The 20,024-nt window shown below is 44.0% G+C and overlaps 1 protein-coding gene across 1 annotated transcript in view; it reads right to left on the reverse strand.

Annotated features, from left to right (window-relative positions):
* Window positions 1–1,220: 1,220 nt before the first annotated feature.
* LOC141072996 (uncharacterized) overlaps window positions 1,221–20,024 on the reverse strand; it is a 47,166-nt gene continuing 28,362 nt past the window's right edge. Inside the window, exon 7 of the mRNA XM_073560268.1 lies at window positions 1,221–4,508. Within this exon, the coding sequence (XP_073416369.1) occupies window positions 3,364–4,508 (1,145 nt within the window). The 3' untranslated portion in view covers window positions 1,221–3,363. The remainder of the gene's footprint in view (window positions 4,509–20,024) is intronic.

Consider the following 20,024-nt stretch of genomic DNA (forward strand, 5'->3'; position numbering starts at 1 on the left):
AAGGCACACGTGAGAGGCCGAAAAATGATACAATAGGTAGCTGTAGTGTGGGCCCCTAGAGTCAATTCCCCTGGTGGGCCCTAAGTATCCAAGTCTGACCCTGGACACAGTGCAAACGCAGGGGAAATTAAAAGATAATCATTGACCGGAGGTAAAAGCCCCTTAGGGGATGGGGGCCCTAGGCAAATGCCAAGTTTGTTTTGAAAATTCTCTTTCGTTGTCTCATGTCAGTATCATCTAATGGAAATGAGTGTTCCTTTTGGTCACATAAATCTCTTCTACAGTCATGACAGATGGTTTCCTTGAATTCTTTCACAAATTTAGGCTGTTTGTGGTCATCTGTAAAAAGACATTCACAAGAAGGCGAAATGTAACGTGGCCAAAGGAGGTAGTCATGGGAGAGGGCCTAATCACAAATCTTTATAAAATTTAAAAGTCACAACATTTTTAAAATTCTCAAAAATTTTTTATCCTGATGTCATCCGTTATGTGTTTTCCATAGTGTATTGCAGTCCCTTTGTGGAGACACGTGGGTCAGCGGGTGCTCTAGTCTGCTAGCCGAAACCGCATGAACCAGAGCTCATCCCACAGATTGCCTGCTGTCATGATCCTGTCCGGGATTTGAGTCCTGTCTGCCCTTTTTCCAGGCTAATCATGTCAAGGGTTAACTTTGCCTGGCCTCATTTTGGATTTAGGTTTGCTATTTCTCCCTGCTGCGTCCTGCAGGCCATGTCAGTTATATTTTCTGCCTACAGCATGAGTATCTGACTCTGGCAGCACCCTCATTTGTCATCCTGCTGTTGCTGACTTTGCCCATATCTGTTTGTTTCCCACTCCCTGTCCCGACTCAGTGTTTCCCTTTCATGTTTAGAACTCCCTGGTACCTGACTCGGCTTGGACCTTGACCTGCTGTTTGTCTCTTGTCTTTGGCATATCTGCTCCTGACTGGTACTGACCCATTTGGCTTGCTTCTGACTCTGTGCTTGTTTATTCCTTTGGTATTGCACTACAGACTAATATCAACTCGGCTTGACTATTCTGCTGTCACCTGGTGGTAGCATCACTGCTGCAAAGCAGGTCTGCTCTTGCTGTGTGCAGTCCTCCCTCCACTCTATTGCCATCTAGTGGAGCTTGCATCTACCTACATAGCAGCAACGTGACACTCGCTCTCATTTTACCATGTGCATATTACTCCTCAGACAACACAGGATGAGGGTAAAACAGTGTGACAAAACTTTATTGAACCACAAAACAGGCAAATAACACATTGAACAGTACCAGCAAAATACCCAAGATGGTGCAAATTACAGTCTCACCCACTGATTCGCTGGGATAAGAGCAGCTGTGACTTCAAAGTTTCCAGGGCCAGCTACTTCCACCTCTCCCTTGCACAGAGAGGAGGTAACAAGAAGCTTAGGAACTTGACAGTCCATTGAGGTACAAGTCAAGGTGCCGGGAAAGTCACAACCTGGCTTCTTCAAACATCTCCACAGAGCCAGGTGACCAGTGAGTCCCATTCCTGACTTTCAGAAACATATCCATGGGCCTCCGGTGACCGGTAGGTCCAAATCCTGATTACCCCAAATATATTCATAGTTTCAGTTGTGGTTAATGAAGCTGATCTATATTCTTTCAGCCGGGGCCGTGGTCCCCTAAGCTGACATCCTGTAGAATGTCAGATCTGTGTCACTCGGGATAGAGCCACGATCTCGCAGCTACCCTGTAAAGTGTTCCTGGCTGTGGTAATGTAAAGAGTCTATGGTTCTTTGGATCTCTGAATCTCTTGGCTGTCTCGATGTTTATTGTTAGCGGCATATTCCACAGTATATAGCTCACAATTGTTGCCCTTCAAGCCAGCATCCAAAGGTCAAGAGGAAGCCGTGATGAGGTTAAGGTATATTGTTTGACTATTTAATCAATTTGCATTGTTCTTATTCCTTTGTTTTGTATGTCAACAAGCCACAAGACCTACACAATAGTCAGTCAACATATTAAGCAAACATCCATTGTTCAATGACCCTGCATCAGTGTCTTGCAAAGAAAGTAGACAACAAGTTGTAGGAGCTGATGTAAGAGGCAAACATTAGCCATTTAAAATGATCAAAAATCAACATTTAAGACTCATGACAACAGTGTATGGTTCTTGACAAACTGAAGAACAATTGCAAAATTCAAAAGTCATCATATAGATAACAGTCTATTCCTCCTGGCTTACTGAAGATAGACATCTGGTTAATTAAGATAAAATTATGTGTCATCACACCATCATTTAAATTTTTGCCAGACCTTGCACTTAGTGCATAGGCTTTATGTCCCACATATTAACAATGGGAAGAAAAGGGGTTTTCTGAGGCCCTCCTTTATGTGTCATCAAGGGTGTACTGGAGACCCTCCTTCAATTTTTTGTCAGACCTTGCACTTAGTGCATAGACTTTATGAGTCTATGAGTTCCACTTCCTAACAATTTTAAAGGAATGTGTATGAGACCCTCCTTTATGTTTTTAATGTATCAGAATCCCTCTTCCTTCTAATTTTTGGAAGTTCTTGCATTGTCTGCATAGGATTTGTGATTTTCAGGGTCCCTTCTTCCTGAATTAAACAGGATGTGTCTCACTATGTCGCACACCACATGCCCAGATAAGGTAGTAAAATGTTAAAATTACATTTACGGTGAATGTTTTTTTCATCATTGAAAGCAATGAGAAAATGGACTCTGTCCATTATTGGACATTAAGGGGTTAAAATAAAAATATTTATAGTCACCTACCATGCTGGCACCATTCCAGAGGTGTCAGAATTTGCATTCCTAGGAGCTCACGTAAGGTTGATAAGTCATTTGGGCTCTGCACCCAATCTGTACTGGGTCACAGTCTCCACCATCGGACAAATCGGACAAGAGGAAGTCAGAGAGCAGCCTTAATGTTGATGTTCAATATGTCTGAAGGCTGGGACAGTGAAGGCAGTGCTGATTGGGTGCAGGGCTCATGTGATGTAAAAACCTCATGTGAGCTCCTGGAGTGTGAGTCCTGACACTGCTTGAATTTGAATAGCGCAGAAGGTGAGCGTTTTTACTTACGGTAAATAAGATCAGACAGGAATAACAAGGGATTGTCCTAATCATGGATAACCCCTTCAGGAAGATAACATTTTCAGTTAAAACATTTCTCACATTCTGAACATGAAAATGCTTCTCCACTGTGTGACTTCTCTGATGTTTATTTATAAAAGAGTTGATTTCCATTTAAAACATTTTCCACACTGATAACATGGAAAAGGCTTCTCCCCTGTGTGGATTCTAAGCTGTCTAACAAGTTGTGATTTCTTCACAAAACATTTTCCACATTCTGAACAGGAAAAAGGCTTCTAACCTGTGTGGAGTCTCTGATGTTCGATAAGATGTGATTTATCTACAAAACATTTCTCACATTCTAAACGTGAAAAAGGCTTCTCCCCTGTGTGGGTTCTTTGGTGTTTATTAAGACTCGATTTCCGGTTAAAACATTTCCCACATTCTGAACATGAAAAAGGCTTCTCCCCTGTGTGGGTTCTTAGATGTTCTTTTAGACTCGATTTCCGGTTAAAACATTTCCCACATTCTGAACATGAAAAAGGCTTCTCCCCTGTGTGAATTATTTGGTGGTTATTAAGTTGAAATTTCCAGTCAAAAAATCTACCACATTGTAAACATGAAAAAGGTTTCTCCCCTGTGTGATCTCTCTGGTGTTTTTCAAGATTCGATTTCCGGTTAAAACATTCCCCACACTGAGAGCATGAAAAAGGTTTCTCCCCTGTGTGGATTCTATGGTGTCTAACAAGATCCGATTTCTTCACAAAACATTTTCCACATTCTGAACAGGAAAAAGGCTTCTCCCCTGTGTGGAGTCTCTGATGTTCGCTAAGATGCGATTTCTCTGCAAAACATTTCTGACATTCTAAACATGAAAAAGGCTTCTCCCCAGTGTGAGTTCTACCGTGGTTATCAAGATTTGATTTCCGTTTAAAAAATTTCCCACACTGAGAACATGAAAAAGGTCTCTCCCCTGTGTGCACTGTATGGTGTCTAACAAGTTGAAATTTCTGTGCAAAACATTTTCCACATTCTGAACAAGGAAAAGGCTTTTCTCCAGTGTGAGTTCTTTGGTGTTTATCAAGATGATGTTTCCAGATAAAACATTTCCCACATTCTGAACATGGAAAAGGCTTTTCCCCTGTGTGAGTTCTTTGGTGTCCATCAAGATTTGACTTCTGACTAAAACATTTCCCACATTCTGAACATGATAAAGACTTCCTTGTTTTAGGAGCAGTTTGTTTTTTAATGCCTCTTTTGTGTCTTTGATTTCCCTTAGTAGTCGGTAGTGAATCAGATGACAGATCTTTGCTGTGAAGGGATGATGGTATATCTGGAATAATGGCATTCACTTTAATTGTATCGTGTGGGATCTCAGGATCATCTGATTTTAAAATGGAAGAAGTCAGCTGTCTCTCTGATCTCCTGGTACAGTTATCTGCTAAGAAAAAAGCCAATTATTTTTTAATAAAATATCCTTGAACTTTACATTTTTGAATATTTCTCCTTAAACTGTCTGTAAAAATGGTACGCTATGTAAAAATAGCTTTATTGATTTATTCTCATTTGCACAAGGAAAGACTAGAAGCAATAGGATGAAACTGAATTGGAAGAGACACAGATTAGATATTAGAAAAAACCTTTTGATATTGTGGGTGATCAATGAGTGGAACAGGCTGCCACAAGAGGTGGTGCGTTCTCCTTCAATGGAAGTCTTCAAATAGAAGCTGTACAGACCTCTATTTGGGATGATTTACTGCATTCTGCACTGAGCAGTGACTTGGACCATATGACCGAGGAGGTCCCTTCCAACTCTACCATTCTATGAAATATTGAATTATTCATCAAGACAATGACCTATCGCAATCTAATAGAAAATCTTATAGGATGAAACAGTAGGGCGTGGTGTTCAACTGTTTGTTCATTCTGCCCCCCTGTTTGTAGGTGAAAACACCACCAATAAAAACTTCTACTAATCTCACAAAAAATATTACCCCACTCTGGTCCACCATCTCTGCGTGGAAGAACAGAGGTTTCCATATTATTAGTGGCTCAAAGGCTCTTGAAAGGCAGCATGCCTTCTATAAATCAATCCGGCAATATCCACTTTCACAAAGTCAAATCTTCCTCTCGCTTCTGAGCCTTTCACTGTGCCCAAACCAAAATTAGCACCCATGTATTTGTCATTATTATAGTGAGAAAAACCCACTTAACTTACGGTGTCTCCTGGAGCACATTCTGGGCACTATATGGTGCATAATAAAATGGAATATTTGCAATTTTTCACACTCCAACATCCACTGCACACTAATTTCCGGAAAGTGGTTGTGGAGTCAAAATAGTCACTACTATAGATTAATTCATTGAGGGTTATAATTTCCACAATGGAGCCACTTTATGGGGTTTTCTACTGCTCTGGTTTTCTGCATTTTGTCATATTAAGGCTTGTAAAAAAGGTGTGTACCATCTTGTCTGGGATCTGCACCTGCCACCTCTGCTTCTTTCACCAGGCATGGCCTTATTCATTCTGTAGGCAGTGCTGGGGATGGAGATGTGGGAGCCAGAAGCTCTGGGTGGAGCAGGCTCTGTTCAGCCACTTAGATTAGGGATGCTGTGATCATCCAGTCTGGTATTATGGGTGTGTGTGCTGTCCATCTGGAGTAATCTGCTTTCTGCTTTCACCAATTGGAAAGCACCACACCCTACTAAAGCTCAAAGCAAATTGCAGGAAGATGCCGGACACAGCCTTGTTCTTCTCTGATTCAGTCTTCTCTGTGCTCAGCTGTTGTGACCCCTTAGTGACTAATTTTGTTCTTCTGATTTTGCATTTTCTCTGCCCTCCAGGTTCTGACCCAGCTACCTGACTATTCTTGATCCCACCTCACTCCACAGAACAGCAGGTAGCACCATGGCCCAAGCCTCAGAGTCTATGGGTTAGAAAAGATCTATGTAAAGGATGTTGAGCAAGGTAATCCTTGGGATCTGCAAAGCGGAGTAGATAGTGCCAAGCCTGATCGTGGTAGCTATATTCTGAGCTGCCAGGTAACCAATACATTGTATCTGTAAACTATTCCAAGAAGATGGGCATTCAAATAGCAAAATGGCGCTCCTTCCCTTCTTAACCTTGCCATGTGCCCAGACAGTAGTGTATAACTATATACAGGGTATTGTTGGATTCAAGAGAAGTTGGAAAAATAATCTGTGAGGTCCATTTGTTTCCTATTATCTTAGTAACATAGTTAGCAAGGCCGAAAAAAGACATTTGTCCATCCAGTTCAGCCTATATTCCGTCAGAATAAATCCCCAGATCTATCCAAATACCTAATTTGGACATGTCCGTGTGTCTGTGCACAATGAGTCATCCCCAGCCCAACCATCTGTCTGGGCGCAATGAGTCATCCACAGCTCAACAGTAACTTAGATATCCATAGTTACTACCACTAGCAGCTAACTGACTATATGCGTGGGCGTAACCATGGATTCCCAAGTACTGTAAAACCCTGTATAGGAAATTAAGTGACATATCTAATAAGGTGAGGAGCTCTCCCTGGTGACGAATTAAGGCATAAGCCTTTTTTGAACATTAGCCTGTGAGGCAACACTGTGAGGCAACATTGGGAGGCAACATTGCAAAGATGGATCAAATTGATCGCACTGCTGCACGCAGAGAAGTGAATCGCAGACGGATGCGTAACCTGTGTCTTAAAAAAACAGAAGACGAACGAAATTGTCGAAGAACTGCTGATGCAGCCCGACAGAGGGCAGACAGAGCAAAAGAAACAAATAAAGTAACTGAATCACGTAGAACATCTAATGCTGCACGACAGCGAGCAACACGCAATGCACAAAGTGATACACAAATTTCCAAAAAAGAGAACAAGATAGAATATGTGTCCTGCCGCTAGAGGGCTTCTTCTGAGTACGCTGATACCTGATATGTGGGGGGGAACGACTGTTTCGGCGCATGGCAGAGCTCAGAATGGAAGGAGCGCCGTTTGACTTTTTCAATGCAAAATTGGCTGGAATTCAGATCGGACGCCATGTCACGTTTGGAGAGTCCCTGATGTACCTAAACAGTGGAAACCCCCTACAAGTGACCCCATTTTGGAAACTAGACCCCCCAAGGAACTTATCTAGATATATGGTGAGAACTTTGAACCCACAAGGGTTTTACAGAAGTTTATAACGTACAGCGGTACAATTAAAAAATCATATTTTTTCCACAAAAATGATCTTTTCACCCCAATGTTTATTTTCCCAAGGGTAACAGGACCCTAAAAGTTATTGTGCAATTTGTCCTGAGTACGCTGATACCCCACATGCGGGGGTAAACCACTATTTGGGCGCATGGCAGAGCTCGGAAGGGAAGCAGCGCCATTTGACGTTTTTGGCTGGAATTGAGATCGGACATCATGTCGCGATTGGAAAACCCCTGATGTACCAAAACAGTGGAAACCCCCCACAAATGACACCATTTTGGAAACGAGACCCCCTAAGGAACTTATCTAGATGTGTGGTGAGAACTTTGAACCCCCAAGGGCTTCACAGAAGTTTATAATGCCCGGGCATGAAAATAAAAAAATCGTATTTTTTCCACAAACATGATCAATTAGTCCCCAATTTTTTTTATTTTCCCAAGGGTAACAGGAGAAATTGAACCCCAAAAGTGGTTGTCCAATTTGTCATGAGTACGCTGACACCCCATATGTGGGAGAAAACTACTGTATGGACACACGTCGGGGCTCGGAAGGGAAGCAGTGACGTTTTGGAATGCAGACTTTGATGGAATGGTCTGCAGGTGTCATGTGCGTTTGGAGAGCCCCTGATGTACCTAAACTATTGAAACTCCCCACAAGTGACCCCATTTTGGACACTAGACCCCCCACGGAACTTATCTAGATGTGTGGTGAGCACTTTGAACCCCCAAGTGCTTCACAGAAGTTTATAACGCTCGGACGTGAAAATAAAAAAATCATTTTTTTCCACAAAAATTATATTTTTGCCCCCAATTTTTTATTTAAGGGTAACAGGAGAAATTGGACCCCAAAAATTGTTTTTCAATTTGACCTGAGTAGGCTGATACCCTACATGTGGGGGTAAAACACTGTTTGGGCGCATGGCAGAGCTTGGAAGGGAAGGAGCACCATTTGACTTTTTCAACTCAGAATTGGCTGGAATTGAGATCAGATGCCATTTGGAGAGCCCCTGATGTGCCCAAACAGTGAAAACCCCCAATTCTAACTCCAACCTGAACCCCAACACACCCCTAACCCTAATCTCAGCCCTAATCCTAGCCCTAACCCTAGCCCTAACCCTAACCCTACCCCTAACCCTAACCCTACCCTAACCCTAGCCCTAACCCTAATGGAAAAATGGAAATAAATACATTTTTTTAATTTTATTATTTTTCCCTAACTAAGGGGGTGATAACGGGGGGTTTGATTTACTATTTATGGCGGTTTTTATATTTGGCAGCTGTCGCACGCTAAAAGACGCTTTTTATTGTAAAAATAGTTTTTGCATCACCACATATTGAGAGATATAATTTTTGCGTATTTTGACCCACCGAGTCATGTGAGGTCTTATTTTTTGCGGGACGAGTTGACGTTTTTATTGGTACCATTTTCGGGCACGTGACATTTTTTGATCGCTTTTTATTCCGATTTTTGGGACGCAGAATGAACAAAAACCAGCGTTTCATGAATTTCTTTTGGGAGGGTGCGTTTACACCGTTCCGCGTGCGATAAAATTGATAAAGCGATTTTATTCTTCGGGTCAGTACGGTTACAGCGATACCTCATTTAGGTCTTTTTTTATGTTTTGTCGGTTTTATGCAATGAAAACTATTTTATATAAAAAATAATTATTTTTGCATCGCTTTATTCTGCGAGCTATAACTTATTTTTTCGCTGACGATGCTGTGTGGCAGCTCGTTTTTTGCGTGACAAGATGACGTTTTCAGCGGTACCATGGATATTTATATGCGTCTTTTTGATCGCGCGTTATTACACTTTTTGTTTGGCGGTATAATAATAAATCATTATTTTTTTGCTTCGTTTTTTATTTTTATTTTTTAAGGGGTTTACTAAAGGGGTTAACTAATGGGACAGTTTTATAGGGCGGGTCGTTACGGACGCGGCGATACCTAATATGTGTACTTTTATTGTTTTTTTTTTGTTATTTCCAAAAAATGGATTTATTTGGGGGAATATTTTTTTGTTTTTCTAATTTATTTGGCGATTTTTTTAAATTTATTTTAACACTTTTTTTTTTAACTTTATTAAATAGTCCCAGGTGGGACATCACTGTCCTGTGACAGATCGCTGTTCTGTCACATCACAGATCACTGTGACAGATCAGCGATCTGTCACAGGCAGTGCAGAAGGCTTCCTCATGCCTGCGCTTTGCAGGCACTGAGGAAGCCAGCTTCCTGCAGGCCCCCGAAGACCCCTGTCGCCATCTTGGATTCGGGGGCCTGCAGGAAAGGAGCCCCCCGCAGCAGCGCTGCACATTGCGCTGCCGTGGGGGGCTCAGGGAAGCACGGAGGGAGCCCCCTCCCTGCCGATGCTTCCCTTTAACCCCCGGTACACCGTGATCATGTCTGATCGCGGTGTGCAAGGGGTTAACGTGTCGGGGGCGGTCCGTGACCGCCCCTGACACATTGTGCCGGGTGTCAGCTGTGATAATCAGCTGACACCCGGCCGCGATCAGCGGCGCTCACCACATACTATCCCGTCCATGGGCATAGGGGCCCGGGTCCAATAACCGGGATAGTACGTCGGATGTCAGGAAGGGGTTAAAGATTAAAAATAATGATCTATGACTGTACTTAATTCCTGCAGTACTCAGGGGTGTATCCCATCCGGGCCCGGGGATTTGTCAATTTTAGTGATTTGTAGACGCCGCCGTACTTCCTGCTGGGTTAAGCAGGTGACATTTAATGGAAAATTTTTGTTATCACTGATCATGATGTCCGTCATGTGATTTTCTTGTATAAATACTGTTGAAAAAAAGTTATTTAACATAATGGCTTCTTCCTCATCCTCATCCACCATTTCACCCAGACCATTTTTAAGGGGACCAACACTATCATTTTTTAGTTTCTTACTATTTATGTAGTTAAATAATATTTTGGGATTATTTTTACTTTCTCTGGCAATGAGTCGCTCTGTCTCAATCTTTGCTGTCTTGATTTGCTTTTTGCAGAATTTATTTAATCTTCTGTATTTATTTAATGCCTCATCACGACCTACTTGCTTTAATTCTCTAAATGCTTTATTTTTATCTCTTATTGCGCCCCTTACAGCTCTATTTAGCAATAGTGGTTTCCTCCTATTTCTCGCATGTTTATTCCCATACGGTATATATTGTGCACAGGTCCTATTCAGGATGCTAATAAACGTCTCCCATTTCCCTTGTGTATTTTTATGTCTCAGGATATCGTCCCAGTTAATTGCACCAAGATCATCTCTCATCCGTTGGAAATTTGCCTTCCTGAAGTTCAGTGTCCTTGTAACCCCACTACTACACATCTTATTAAAGGATGCATGAAAACTTATTATTTTGTGATCACTATTACCCAAGTGACTCTCAACCCTTATATTTAAGGCGCTACAATGCACCAAGGGGCAATGAAGTAGCTATAATTTATCAAAATGCTTTGGGTGAACCTTCATTTAACAGGGACAGCAGAGTTCACCTGTAAAGTGAAAACCAAACAGTTTAAATCAGGTTTCTTCACAGAAAGTGTGATACAATGACATATCCACTTCTATTCCCATATGGGGACAGTGGATGGACAATAAATTTGACAACTCCAATTACCCTAAGTGTGCAATATCAAGGAATTGGTGACAATGATCTACCATCCATACCAGTGGATCAAGATCGACAAGAAAAAAATCACCTTGTTGCAGTACTATGCATACAGGCTTGCCATTCGGGAAGAGTTAAATTCCCTTTTAAATGCTGGGAAGTTGACGCAACAAGTTATCGTTGACAGTTACGTCAAAATTGAATCCGACAGGATCGAATATATAAAACAAAATCAAAAGGCATTACGCGTCGACCGTTATACCTGTGTTATGGATCACATCCATAATGCTGTGTTACACCAAGGGCTAAAAGCTGGGACACCAGTAATTTTACCATCCAGTTTCATTGGATGCCCCAGATCTATGCAGCAAAATTACCAAGACTCCATGAAAATTGTCCGAAAATTCGTAAAGCCAGATTTTTTTGTTACGCTGACCTGTAACCCAAAGTTGAAAGAGATTACTGAAAACTTAGAACCATGGCAAAGGCCAGAGTTCAGACCAGATTTGGTTGCACAAGTATTTAAAATCAAACTCCAAACGGTGCGTAACAAGATTTTGAAAAAGCACATTTTTGGACGTGTAGTTGCCTATGTGCATGTAACAGAATTTTAAAAGCGTGGACTACCACATGCTCACATGCTCTTAATCCTCGGAGTGGAAGATAAACCGAGGGACAAAAAAAGAATTGACGAATTGGTCTCTGCTGGAATGCCAAATGGGACAGCAAATCCAAAACTGCATGAGGCAGTGATGAAGCACATGATTCATGGCCCATGTGGCGAGGATCAACCTGGTGCATGACAGATGGTCAATGCGCAAAAAAATTCCCAAAGGATTTTAACACAGAGACAAACCCCAGTGTTGATAGTTACCCACAGTATCGTCAACGCAATACTGGGAAAACCAGACGAGGAATGTGAGAAATCGACAATAGATGGGTAGTTCCCTACAACCCCTATTTATTACTCAAGTACAATTGCCATATCAATGTTGAGATATGTGCTTCAATAAAAAGTGTTAAATATCTTTTCAAATGTTAGGAGTCAGATTTCTGCCTCTCCTTTGCTGAAATCTAGATCCTCACATTCTGCACTCTCCTCCTCTTCATCTGCTGTAGAGGAGACTGCAGAGGAGATTGCTTTTCGGCAACTCTCTCCAGAGGCTAAGTCCTCTACTCCTGCGTCTGAGCATGCTCATGGGACGAACTCCTATTGGAGTTCGGGAGTCAGGTGTTCAGGTCCTGTGTCAGATCCCATTGGCTCCTCTTGGAGACCTGGAGATTTCCGGAAGGTCCCGTTCGCTATAAAAAGCGCGCATGGCTATTCCGCCATGCGCTAGTATAGCCATACTGCTGCTGTATGTTTGTTGATGGATGCATGGACTGGTGAATGACTCATTGGAAACCCCTACCCTCTGATACTACGTTTGTGAGAGTGCCTGAGTTATTGCCAGTATCAGCGCCAGCGCGCTATTGCTCCATTGCCTCAGCAGCCTAGCGTCAGCATTGCGACTGCTAGTTAGCAGTGTATTCACAGCGGCTCTGTCTTTGCCGCGCTGCAGTTGCAGCTCTGCGTGCGTCCACGGTTGCGACGCTCTACACCCGATCCTTGTCAGTAGGTCTAGACGGAGTAAGTACCGCCATCTAGTGCTACTCCTGTGACCAGTTACCACGGGTGCAGCGCTGTAGTTCTGTGTCCTAAACAGACTCAGCGTTTTTGTGTTTTGTTTCTGTGACTCTGTGAGTTTAGCAGAGTCTGAGCAGTGCACATTGGGTGCTGTTAACCCCTGTGCACATTACCGCCAGATTGCTCTGCCGTCACCTAGCAGCAGTTATTACATCTTCTGCACGGTGGACCCCGAGTGGCGAAGGTACTTAATTTATATTTTTTAGTGCCTTCCGCCACTCCTAACATTATACGCCAGGGTCTGGCTAGTGATGGCAGATCAGCAGCAACTCATGCAGTGCATACGGCAGCTTGAGAGCCGTTTAGTCACTCTTGAGAAGGCTCTCACCACTGCACAAGCTACTGATGCTGCTGTACAGGCTCTAACTGATGCGGTAGGCCGTATGTCCGTGTCCACCCTCGCACCGACAGTCACCCGCCTCCTGTTACCTGATAAGTTTTCCAGGGATGGCGCCTCCTGTAGGGGCTTTATCAGCCAGTACTCAATCCACCTGGAGTTGCTGGCCACGCAATTTCCTACGGAACGGGCCAAGGTGGCATTTGTTATTTCCCTACTGTCGGGCAAGGCCTTGGAATGGGCTACGCCTTTGTGGGAGCGTGGTGATCCTGATATTCGGACCGCAGGTCACCTGTTAATGGCTATCAAGCAGGTTTTCCTCGGCCGACGGGTCACGCACGACACTTCTCTGCAGTTACTCGCTCTTACTCAGGGATCCCTCTCGGTTAGCCAGTATGCCGTCTGTTTTCGGCACTGGCGTCCCAGTTGGAATGGTCCGATAAGGCCCTTATTCCCATTTTTTAGCGAGGGCTAGCGGAGCATGTCAAGGATGCTCTCTCTACCAGAGAGATCCCCACTACCTTGGAGGAGCTAATTTCTGTCTCCTCACGTATTGACCTCCGTTTTTCGGAGTGCGGTATGGAGCGTGCTCACTCCAAGCGGAGAGCTAGTCCGGCTCTCAAATTTTTTGAGCCTCTTGAGCTGCCTGAGCCAGAGGTTCTACCCCCAGAGCCCATGGAGGTGTCTTGTACCAGTTTGGATACAGCTCCGGCTCAAGTGTCCATTTGCGGTTGTCATCATGTGTGTGCTGCTTCTCAGGAGGCCAGCTCCCCGCAATGGTCGGACTCCGAGCCGGTCAACGAGTCCTTTGTTCCTCCTCATCTTAGGGCTCAGGTCCTCACCTGGGCACACGCGTCCAATGCGCACAACCATCGGGGCTATATGCAAACCACGAAGCTATTGGCCGGCGCGTATTGGTGGCCCCACAGGGCTCGGGACACCAAAAAATGTATTCAGTCCTGCGCCTCATGTGCTCAGGATAGCCTTCCTAGGTGGAGAGTGGTGACGGCCGCCGACTCACGGCGGCGCTCTGTTGCATCGCCCGCTCCTGCTATCTCCCAGGTGTCCCTTCTGAAACCTGGTGACCTTGCCTCCACTGACGCCTTCCATGTGTCCCGGTTCACTGTATCACCCACCAGGACACCAAGCTCGCCTTTGGGCGAGTTTGAGCCCTTTGCCACTGTAGGGCACAGGCTGATGGTCTTGAAGGCCCAGGGAGGGGGGGGGGCCTAGGAGGGGGGGTAATGTTAGGAGTCAGATTTCTGCCTCTCCTTTGCTGAAATCTAGATCCTCACATTTTGCACTCTCCTCCTCTTCATCTGCTGTAGAGGAGACTGCAGAGTAGATTGCTTTTCGGCAACTCTCTCCAGAGGCTAAGTCCTCTACTCCTGCGTCTGAGCATGCTCATGGGACGAACTCCTATTGGAGTTCAGGAGTCAGGTGTTCAGGTCCTGTGTCAGATCCCATTGGCTCCTCTTGGAGACCTGGAGATTTCCGGAAAGTCCCGTTCGCTATAAAAAGCGCGCATGGCTGTTCCACCATGCACTAGTATAGCCATACTGCTGCTGCATGTTTGGTGATGTATGCATGGACTGGTGAATGACTCATTGGAAACCCCTACCCTCTGATACTACGTTTATGAGAGTGCCTGAGTTATTGCCAGTATCAGCGCCAGCGCGCTATTGCTCCATTGCCTCAGCAGCCTAGCATCAGCATTGCGCCTGCTAGTTAGCAGTGTATTCACAGCGGCTCCGTTCTTGCCACGCTGCAGTTGCAGCTCTGCGTGCGTCCGCGGTAGCGACACTCTACACCCGTTCCTTGTCGGTAGGTCTAGATGGATTAAGTACCGCCATCTAGTGCTACTTCTGTGACCAGTTACCACGAGTGCAGCGCTGTAGTTCTGTGTCCTAAACAGACTCAGCGTTTTTGTGTTTTGTTTCTGTGACTCTGTGAGTTTAACAGAGTCTGAGCAGTGCACATTGGGTGCCGTTAACCCCTGTGCACATTACCGCCAGATTGCTCTGCCGTCACCTAGCAGCAGTTATTACATCTTCTGCACGGTGGACCCCGAGTGGCGAAGGTATTTAATTTATATTTTTTAGTGCCTTCCGCCACTCCTAACATCAAATATGTATACAAAGGGCATGACTGTGCCAATATCAAGTTTGATACATTAAACTGGAATGAACCAGCCATGTACCTAGATTCTCGGTATATAAGCACCCCTGAGGGCATGTGGAGAATCAGAAAAAATAAAATGCATGATGCTTCACATACCATTAAAAGGCTTGCTGTGCACCTTGAAAGCATGCAGCAAGTGTTTTTCGAAGATGGTAAGGAGGATATGGTTATTTGAGACTCAAAAGCCTCTACACTGCAGGATTACTTTGAGCTAAAGAGATTTGACGCTTCTGTCCGTCAGTATTTGTACAGTGAAATCCCTGAACACTATGTCTGCGATAGAAATGCTGTACCAGAAGGATGGAAAAAAGGTCGGGCTCAATTTGGGAAAACAATTGCCCGAATGTATACAGTCTCTTTAACAGATGGTGAGCTGTATTACCTAAGACTCCTTTTACTTCACGTAAGAGGAGCAAAGTCTTATGCTGACTTAAGGACTGTCAATGGAGTCGTACATGACACGTATAAATATGCGTGCATTGATCTTCATCTTTTGGAAGACGATTCCAAATGGGAAGACGGTATAACGGATGCAATCACTTTCAAAATGCCCTACCAACTTCGCAAATTATTTGCTATAATTTGTGTACATGGGGAACCAGCTAAACCATTGGCATTATGGCAAAAATATAAAACCAAATCTATGGAGGACTAGCTGAAGAGCCCGCTGCTGCCCGGGCATAGTAACTAACTACGGTTAGTTATAGCAAATTATAATGACTATATTTATATCTAAATATATATATATATATATATATATATAAAGCTGAGTGTATAGCCCCGCCCGCTCCGCATAGCCACATTGACTATAATATCCCACATCATCCCGTCAGCCAGAGCTACCGGACTACCACCCCTAATATCCCACATCATCCCGTCAGCCAGAGCCACCGGACTACTACCCCTAATATCCCACATCATCCCGTCAGCCAAAGCCACCAAACTACTCCCCCTAATATCCCACATCATCCCATCAGCCATAGCCACCGGACAACTACTCCTAATATCCCACATCATCCCGTCAGCCATAGCCACCGGACAACTACTCCTAATATCCCACATCATCCCGTCACAGCCGCCGGACTACTACCCCTAATATCCCACATAATCCCATCAGCCAGAGCCACCGGACTACTACCCCTAATATCCCACATCATCCCGTCAGCCAAAGCCACCGGACTACTCCCCCTAATATCCCACATCATCCCATCAGTCTGGGGTCAGAACCAGAGTGCTGAGTGGAATGGCCCTAACTTCCATACCAGGGATCCCTTTAATAGAAGCCTGGATGAGAATCAGAGTGCTGAGGGATTTACCCTAACTTCCATACTGGAGATCCCTTTAAGAGAGGCCTGGGGTCTGTACCAAAGCGCAGAGTGGATTTGCCCTCACTTCGGTATCAGGGATCCCTTTAAGAGGGGCCTGGGGTCAGAAACAAAGCGCAGAATGGATTTACCCTCACTTCCATACCGGGGATCCCTTTAAGAGAGCCTGGAATCAGAATCAGAGCGCTGAGTGGATTTGCCCTGACTTCCATACCAATGATCCTTTTAATAGAATCCTGGGGACAGAATCAGAGCGCTGAGGGATTTGCCCTAACTTCCATACAGGAGATCCCTTTAAGAGAGCCTGGGGTCAGTACCAGAGCATTTGAAGGCAATTGCCCTGATTTCCATACCGGGGATCCTTTTAAGAGAGCCTGGTGTCAGAACCAGAACACTGAGTGGAATTGCACTAACTTCCAAACCAGGGATCCCTTTAAGAGAGCCTGGTGTCAGAACCAGAACGCTGAGTGGAATTGCCCTAACTTCCATACCAGGGATCCCTTTAAGAGAGGCCTGGGGTTAGAACCAAAGCGCTGGATGGATTAGCTCTGACTTCCATACCAATGATCTCTTTAATAGAGGCCTGGGGTCAGAATCAGAGCACTGAAGGATTTGCCCTAACTTCCAATCCGGAGATCCCTTTAAGAGAGGCCTGGGGTCAGTACCAAAGCGCTGGATGGATTTGCCCTGACTTCCAAACCAATGATCCCTTTAAGAGGGAAGATGTGCCTATTGGATGGAGGATGTGTGATGTGCATATGGGCACGGGAGGGGGGGATTCATTTCTGTCATGTGCTCTCTGCTCCTTTCTGGGGGCAGACAATGGCTGGGAGCTTATGTTCCCAGGGATGCTAGATTTCTCTCACCATGTCAGTGTCTGCTGAGGTGTTTTCTGGAGTGGGAAAACTGTTGCTCATAGCAACCAATCACAGCTCAGCTTCTTTTAAACAGCTCTGGTGAAATGAAAGATGCTTCGTGATTGGTTGGTGATACACACACACACACACACACACACATTCATTTTTATATATAGAGATTACACCAGGCGGTATACTCCAGAAATTGCTTAGCATCTGGCTCTTCATGATATTAATGAAGTGCTCTTAAGTAATAAAAAGTCTATGCTGACTACGGATTGCCAACTCCAGTAAATGTTCCAGATGAAATACTGGACCAACTGAATTATGCTGTAATAAAGCAGGAGGCTGAGCAATTGAAAGTTACGCTTAATGAAGCTCAGAAATCAGCTTTCGATGCAATTATGCAAGCAGTCAATGCTGCATCACAGCCAGACGACTAAATCACACTGTTTTTTTCTAGACGGCCCAGGAGGCAGTGGGAAGACATTTTTGTACAACTGCTTGCACAAGACACTACAAGCAGAAAAGAAGTCTATTTGCTCTGTAGCCTCTACTGGATTGGCCGCTACATTACTACAAAATGGTAGCACCTACCATTCCAAGTTTGGCCTTGGAATTACAACAAATGAGACCACAGTGTCAAAAATTAAGCCAACCTCACTTCAAGCAAAGGAGCTTATGGAGTCATCTGTCATTATTTGGGACGAAGTAACAATGACTCCCTGTTTTAATATGAATGCTGTGGATAATTTGTTCCCAGACATATGTGGAAAAAAAAACATTTGGTAGAAAAGTTTTCATAAACGGTGGTGACTTTCGTCAAACCCTACCAATAGAGGAAGGTGGAAAAAGAGCCCACATTGTACAATCCACCATTAAATACTCAAAATCCTGGAATCAGTTTTCACGGTTCCAGTTACATCAGAATATGAGAACGTCTCACGACGAGGTTGAGTACAACTCATGGTTACTCAAACTTGGCAATGGAGAGTTGTCAAATGAATATGGTCTACCAGAAGACACAATTGAAATCCCGAATTCTTTTACTGAAGAGGGTGATTTAATTACAGATATTTTTGGCGACTCAATTGAGATTACCGATGCAATGGTAGAAGCAATTTCCAATAAAGCAATTCTTACACCATTGAATGATGACATTCACGTCTTGAACGACAAAATTCTTAGTTAAGTTCGAACACTTAACATACCGCTCCGTTGACACAATTGTAGAAGAGGAGGGTGTAATTCTCACAGATTATCCTGTAAAGTTTCTAAACTCTTTGAATCCCGCTGGATTGCCTCCTCATGAACTAAAGCTGAAACCAGGAGCTGTAATTATGCTCCTGCGTAATCTTAGCAGAAAGCGTGGCCTTTGTAATGGCACAAGGCTTTATGTGAAAAGCTTAAAAGCTAACGTTATTCATGCCGTTGCTTTAAATGGAAATGCAATGGGTCAGACAGTTCTTATTCCAAGAATTGACCTGATATCCAAAGATAAAAACTTCCTGTCCAGATTCAACGGCATCAGTTTCCTGTCATGTTGGCTTTTGCAATGACCATCAATAAATCTCAGGGGCAGTCCTTGGATATTGTAGGAATTTATTTGCCTCTCCCAGTGTTTTCACGCTGTTAGTTATATGTGGCTTTCTCCAGGGGAAAGAAAAGCCAACAAATAAAGGTCAAAATATTTGAGACCCAGCAGCAAGGTTAACTTAATCCTAACGTTGCCAAATGGTTTACTGTCAACTGTGTGTACAAAGAAGTCTTTTTAACAATTGTAAAAGCCCAAAAATTTTGTACACAAAAGCGGGACTAACTCCTAGCCGCGGTCTATGGGCCAAACATAGGGCATGGGCAGGGCCTTGGGGGCAGATCCCAAGTGCGCTCAACCGTGTGAAATAGCTTACGCTAAGGAACATTGAGGGATAGAGCTATCGGATAGCTCTACCCGGTCACTTCCTTTAGGAATAGAGCTATGGGATAACTCTACCCGTGCACTTTCTTCATGGATAGCGCTATCGAATAACTGTACCCGAACAGTATTAACTACAGAGCTTTTTCATATACAAGGTACGAGTGGCAGGAAAGATACACCAGGTATTTATGTTTGCTGCTAGTCTGCACATACGCCAGTCTGGTATGTGGTTACACCCCATTGCGAGGTCAGTCTAATGCGTGGTTTCACCCCATTGCCTGGTTCGTAATCCCAGCGCGCGCCCAAAGGGCGTACAATCACTCATGTCCTTCTAAAGAACCTAATCACTGTAAGATACAATATTGTTACGCTCCAGGAAGACATCCAGGCCTCTCTTGAACCCCTCGACTGAGTTCGCTTCACCACCTCCTCAGTCAAGGAATTCCAGATTCTCACTGACCTAACAGTAAAGAATCCTCTTCTATGTTGGTGGAAAAACATTCTCTCCTCCAGACACAGAGAATGCCCCCTTGTGACAGTCACCTTCCTTAGTATAAACAGATCCCTGAAGAGATATTTGTATCGTCCCATTATATACTTATACATGGTTATTATCCTTTGTGAAAAATGCCAAATTTATCACCACATAAAACGACACGTCAGATGTGAAAAATGGGAGTATTTTGGGCAGTAACTACTGTAATAAAAAACTGTGACTATAGACAATAACACATCTAATGAAATGATCAAATTCATTAGTCTTCATCAGTAGTCTGTACAAATCCCCTCTGAAATGTAAAGTGCTGCGGAATATGTCGGCGCTATAAAAATAAAATT

The sequence above is a fragment of the Dendrobates tinctorius genome, unplaced genomic scaffold (assembly GCF_039654945.1).
Source record: "Dendrobates tinctorius isolate UK_male_01 unplaced genomic scaffold, ASM3965494v1 ptg000294l, whole genome shotgun sequence".
Taxonomy (NCBI): Eukaryota; Metazoa; Chordata; class Amphibia; order Anura; family Dendrobatidae; genus Dendrobates; species Dendrobates tinctorius.